The 6,459-nt window shown below is 44.6% G+C and overlaps 1 protein-coding gene across 1 annotated transcript in view; it reads left to right on the forward strand.

The window, feature by feature from the left end:
* fbn2b (fibrillin 2b) overlaps positions 1–3,751 on the forward strand; it is an 88,575-nt gene extending 84,824 nt beyond the window's left edge. The window contains exon 63 of the mRNA XM_039000341.1: positions 153–3,751. Coding sequence (XP_038856269.1) covers positions 153–524 — 372 coding nt within the window. The 3' untranslated portion in view covers positions 525–3,751. The remainder of the gene's footprint in view (positions 1–152) is intronic.
* The last annotated feature ends 2,708 nt before the right edge of the window (positions 3,752–6,459 follow it).

Genomic DNA, 6,459 nt, shown 5'->3' on the forward strand with positions numbered 1-6,459 from the left:
CTATTGCTACTCTCTTTCCTCTTCTCTTTTTCTGCTATTTTGAAGTTTCTCACTCCTTCTCAAATCTACAGGTTATAAATGTGTATGTTGTGTGTATGTATGTTTTTTGTTATGTTGCTATGTGCTGACCCTCTCCTCCCTCATCTCCCCAGGAGGTGAGCATGGCCAGCCTAGACACCCAGGAGTCCATCCCCATGAACCTGAGCCTGGCCTCGCTGCACAACAAGGAACCCCTGCTGGAGCTGCTGCCCGCCCTGGAGCCCCTGGAGCACCATGTGCGCTACGTCATCACCCACGGCAACCAGGGCGAGCACTTCCGCCTGCTGGAGCGTCACAATGGGAAGAGCGTGCTGAGGTTGGGCAGGAAGCCACCTCCTCCTGGCTCCTACCGCTTGGAGATCGCTAGTCTGCCCCTGTTCGGACCGCGGCGCCTCCGACAGCTGGAGGATGAACATGACAGCGACTACCTGCTGGGAGAGATAGGAGACGCCCTGCGCATCAAGCTGCACGTCCACCTGAACTGAGCTGCAAGCACTCCAACCCACCCTAACCTCCTTCCTTACCGCCCCTGGACTAACCTTATAATGACCCCTCTGATCTTTGACCTTAACCCCAGGACCATCCAACAAATTGGGGTAGGGTGCTTTGAAAGACTGAGTCAACCAGCCCAACCACCACTTTTTAATTGTCAAGTATTTTATTTTGTTACCCTGACTACCCACACCCCGCCTTGCCCTACTTACTGTATCTGCCCACCCCAGACCCACCCCTCCTATAGATGTAAGATCTTAATTTGAGCCAGTTTGCTACAGCAGGAAAATAATTATACAGCAACAGGAAATGTGAATTATTATGTGGATTATAATTAATGGGCATTTTTGTAGGGGTTGATAATGTTTTTGTTAGGGCAAATCAAGTCTGGAATTTCAAATTGGAAATTGATATACTATCAAATATACTACAAGTTTGCATTTCCTGCTGTGCAGGAACATTTCCAGCAACAAAGGAGTGATCAAATTAAGATCCTACATCTGTATTCTACTTGGAGAACGAGTGGAGGAGATTACAGAAAGGTGTGCAGTGCTTGGACCACAAACCCCTGCCATTTTAGATTTTACACACAAAATGGCTGACGAGAATCGATTCATGCCTTCGAATCCATGAACCTCTGGGATGAAGTAGAAATGGAAGAAGATGCACAAAAAAGCTGAAAATTGTTGAAATGCTAAAGAATGTGCTATAAAGTGGGGGGGGGGGGACAATCTGAGCGTGTGTAGGACAATCTTATGATGATGTGGAAAGGTATCTGATTTGCAAAAAGAGATATAAGGGTATGTGTTGGTGAATGGTGGTCCAAGCAGTCCCTCGCCTGTCTGTAATCTCTGTGAAATCACAACACTGGGGATAGAGGTCATGCTTCGCCCTACTCAGTATTCTGTGTCATTTAATGTATTGTACTGTCAAAAAACTTCACACGAAGGACTGCAACATTTACACATGTCAGGTTTAACAGTAATGGAGAGTTGGTCATCATGCATAGTATACAACTCTAGGAGTAAATCACCATCGGTAAGCAGGGACCTTCTGGTGTGATGGCATGTGCTGCCGGCCCGCGTTCTGTTACCTCAATGCGTCTCACTCATGTCCTCCACTCACCATACAACGCTGTTGTAATGCTGCCTCCGGCCAGGAGAGGGCCACACTGTCCCTCAGCATGAACCATGTCCAGTGTCTCAGAGACAGAAGAGGAGGTAGAGGCCGCCCCTAATCACTGGTCCAGGATCAGATATTGTTTTATCTCCCTAATGGTTATGGTGGGAATCGCGGGTAGGGTACTCTGATCCTAGCTCAGTGGTTAGGGGTGATTACTACCTCAAGTTCTCTCTCCAAAAGACTGCCAGGACATTGTACTAGTGGTGCTGCAGTTTTATATCATGCACTGAAACTGCTCTTTGAATTTAATCAGGGAGATTTTGCTTAGAAACGCAGCAAACAGGTCCTGAGGGATTCGGCTTTAGTCAGAACTTTATTTTGAAGCTTTTCTGAGAGCTGGCATTCTGACTGGTAGTGGGAACTTATTGGATGGCTGAACCAACTGCAGCCCATAGAGAAACATAGCTGGAGACTAAACATACTGTAACAACCTCAATGGTACATAACAACGTTACCACAACAGACAGGTAACGTTTGGGATTTTTACAGAACACACATAAATGCGGGCACAAACACACAGGTGAACACCAAAACTCACTGAAAACAAGCATCCATCAGCTCACAATTCTTTTTTTCTCAGAGAAAAAGGTGCTAAACAATTCCGTCTCTTACATGATGTACAAAAAAAATAGCAAAAACTGTCATTCTTACTAGGTTTTATGTTTCATGTTTGTATGTCTTTTGTAATGTCTTAATGCTGAAAACCAATATTATCGAACTTGCTTCTTGAAAATGTAATTGTATATTTTTAAGTGAAATGTAGATGTTTTTTGTGTTGTTTTTAAAAGCGTCAAGGCTGCCCAAGATTGAATGCCTTAAAGTGCTGGTGGCTTTGTTTGCACAGAAAAGAAAAGATCAAATCAAATCCTAGAGTGGCATCCATTTTGTGATCATGCAGTAGATTAGAACACTGTACCTATCATTGTCCTTCTCAGCTCATACTGTAGTCTCTGAGCTCATAATGCTGTCGGTTAGTGGGTGCGGATTGCCAGTAGCCTGATCCCAGATCAGTTTGTGCAACAACCATAGCACAAACAGATCTGGGACCTGGTTGGATTGAGTGTCAGAGACCAAAACACACTGCTATAGTAGCATTCCCACTCTACAGTTTGTCTCTCTATCGTGATGTTGACACTGTAACAAGCCTATAGGATCAATGCAAACTCAACATGGCCATCTATCGCTCACTCTGGCAGTGAGTGTCCCTAGCCCTGTTTATACCTGCCGCTAACATACATCCTTAGTCCCGATCTCGTCCCGATCCTGTCCTGATCTTGTGCCGATCTTGTCCGTTTACACTTATAAGATCTGATTAAAATCAGTTCACAATGAGTCTTTTGAATCACCTGTCTAAAATGTGGGCCCAATCAGAATGAGGACAAGATCAGAACAAAGGACGCATGTTAGAACCAGGTTTAAACGTGGCTTCTGTCTAGTAACCTATCTCTGATGCTCAACTATGATTTTGCTCTCTGAACATCCAAGGTTACTGCACTGTTCCCACAGCCTGGGCTATATTTATGCATAACCATTTTTCGAACATGGGAACATTGTATACTTTATCTTTTTTTTTGTCTGTCCATTATTTTATTTGCCAATACATGTTAAGAAAATAATGTGCGTGTGCGTACTGTATCTCAGCTTCAGTGTCAAACTTGAACTTCACTGGTATCGCTCAATCGGTCAGTTCTGATTTGAATTTGAGGGAAAAAAGAACTTGAATGTCATTTCTTTAGAGGTGCTCAGGAGGGTGTAGAGAACACAGACAGACTCAACACCTGGAGCTCTCTCTGAAACCAGCTGATGGTTTCAATGACAATCATTGAGCCATACCATACCTCTAACTGGGGCAAAACTGAACATCCCTGACAAACTAGTGTTTTCTCATTTTCCAAACTCTTATTTTATGCTGGAACGAATCGAACATTAATTGGGTGTACACGTGCGATCTGTCAAATCTGAGTGATTCTCATCATTTTGTAAACTTTTGTCAGTGACATTTAATGGCAATAAAAGTATTGTGGGTTATATTTTTAAAGGATTGTCTTGGAGTTTCATTTTCCAGCTCGGTGAATGTCCCATTAACGCTTTGTTAAGGTGATTAAAGTGAGTTAATGTGCTGATATGTTTTATTGATTTTACAGGACGAGTTATCGGTAACTGCCAAAATAAAGGAAACACCAACAAAGTGTCTTAATAGGGCATTGGGCTACCACAAGCTGCCAAAACAGCTTTAATGCATCTTGGCATAGATTCTACAAGTGTCTGGAACTCTATTGGAGGGATGCGACACCATTCTTCCACAAGAAATGCCATAATTTGGTGTTTTGTTGATGGTGGAAAACACTGTCTCAGCCACCGTTCTAGAATCTCCCATAAGTGTTCAATTGGGTTGAGATCTGGTGACTCACACACACACTCACACTCACACACGCACGCACGCACACACTTTAAACCCCCTATGCTCCTTTGAGATCCCTCTTTCAGTCACTGAGATCTCTTCTAGCCATGGTAGCCAAAATAATGGGCAACTGGGCATTTTTATACATGACCCTAAGCATGATGGGATATTAATTGCTTAATTAACTCAGGAATCACACCTGTGTGGAAGCATCTGATTTCAATATACCTTGTATTCCTCATTTACTCACCTGTTTTCTTTATTTTGTCAATTACCTGTATCTACCCACTCCAACCGTTCACCCCCACACAGGAAATTGAAAAAACGAATTGAAGAACCCCATTTTATTTCACAGAATGAAACTGCGTAGCAAAAACAAAGCCGTTAGGAAATATATCTACTTACAAATCTTGAAAACGCAAGCAAAGCTGCCTGCTCTGCCTCCCCTCGTCCCAAGACCTGGCTACTTCAAGAATCACAGTCCAACGATAAGATTGAGAGAGCTACAAACCACAGAAAACACTAGCACAAGGAGACTCCAAACTTGAGTCGGAATACAAAAATAAAGTATTTCTGGTCTTTCTAAAAGTCGCAGTTGTAGAGTTAATGTTTTCACTAAGCTTGGCAGGGTGTCTAAAGCCAACAGGTCAACCAAACAATATGTAGATATAGATAGTAAATATATGGCTTTGTTTCAGTTATACAGACACAAAACCCACTAATAATATTTCTATGAAGAGAAAATCACCAGTTTGGTTTCTTAAAGAGGTGACTGCATCTGTAAACACAGTTGTAATATAATAATAATCTGTCAGAGAATAATATTGGTTAAAAAGGTCATAACTGCTGAATATACTGTAACAAATCATCAACTGGAGGTGCAGAAACAGGTGAGATGTAAATACTGCAAGATACTATTATGTCTAGGTTTATTCTGTAGTTAAGAGATCTTGTTTGTAATCCCAGATCACAGGATGTTTGAAATGGCTTGGTAGCTCTCCCCTGCATTTTAGCCAGTCTACAGGGACTACAGCAGGGGGAGATGCAGCATAGGGTTTTAAGGCAGCAGTGCAGTATAACCCCTTTCTACCTCTTGGTCTGAGTTTCAAGGAGGCTGCTCTTGAGGGTTCTGATCTCGGTCTGCGTATTGAGGGTTCTGAACTCGGTCTGGGTCTTGAGTGTTCTGAACTCGGTCTGGGTATTGAGGGTTCTGAACTCGGTCTGGGTATTGAGGGTTCTGAACTCGGTCTGGGTATTGAGGGTTCTGAACTCTGTCTGCGTATTGATGGTTCTGATCCCGGTGTGGGTCTTGATGGTTCTGATCCCGGTCTGGGTCTTGAGGGTTCTGAACTCTGTCTGGGTCTTGAGGGTTCTGAACTCTGTCTGCGTCTTGAGGGTTCTGAACTCTGTGTGGGTCTTGAGGGTTCTGAACTCAGTCTCGGTCTTGAGGGTTCTGAACTCAGTCTGGGTCTTGAGGGTTCTGAACTCAGTCTGGGTCTTGAGGCTTCTGAACTCGGTGTGGGTCTTGAGGGTTCTGAACTGGGTGTGGGTCTTGAGGGTTCTGAACTCAGTCTGGGTCTTGAGGGTTCTGAACTCAGTCTGGGTCTTGAGGGTTCTGATCTCGGTCTGGGTCTTGAGGGTTCTGATCTCGGTCTGGGTCATGAGGCTTCTGATCTCGGTCTGGGTCATGAGGGTTCTGATCTCGGCCTGGGTCATGAGGGTTCTGATCTCGGCCTGGGTCTTGAGGGTTCTGATCTCGGTCTGGGTCATGAGGCTTCTGATCTCGGTTTGGGTCATGAGGCTTCTGATCTCGGTCTGGGTCATGGGGCTTCTGATCTCGGTTTGGGTCATGAGGCTTCTGATCTCGGTTTGGGTCATGAGGGTTCTGATCTCGGTCTGGGTCATGAGGCTTCTGATCTCGGTCTGGGTCTAGAGGGTTCTGGTCTGGGTCTTGAGGGTTCTGATCTCGGTCTGGGTATTGAGGGTTCTGATCTCGGTCTGGGTCTAGAGGGTTCTGGTCTGGGTCTTGAGGGTTCTGATCTCGGTCTGGGTCTTGAGGGTTCTGATCTCGGTGTGGGTCTTGAGGGTTCTGATCTCGGTGTGGGCCTTGAGGGTTCTGATCTTTGTCTGGGTCTTGAGAGCTCCAGTCTGACTACTTGTATGTTTCTACAGCAGGGCCAGTCAAACTGCCCCCTTTAAACCCTACCAGGGTCGTTTTCATTAGGGAACACCGTAGCAAAACGTTGTGCAACAGAAAAAACAAAAACAAGCATTCCTTATTGGACAACTTCTGGTAGTCCCTCTCTGTTTCAGTCCGTTTGGTGCCTAATGAACACGACCCAGGT

The sequence above is a fragment of the Salvelinus namaycush genome, chromosome 9 (genome assembly GCF_016432855.1).
Source record: "Salvelinus namaycush isolate Seneca chromosome 9, SaNama_1.0, whole genome shotgun sequence".
Lineage (NCBI taxonomy): Eukaryota > Metazoa > Chordata > Actinopteri > Salmoniformes > Salmonidae > Salvelinus > Salvelinus namaycush.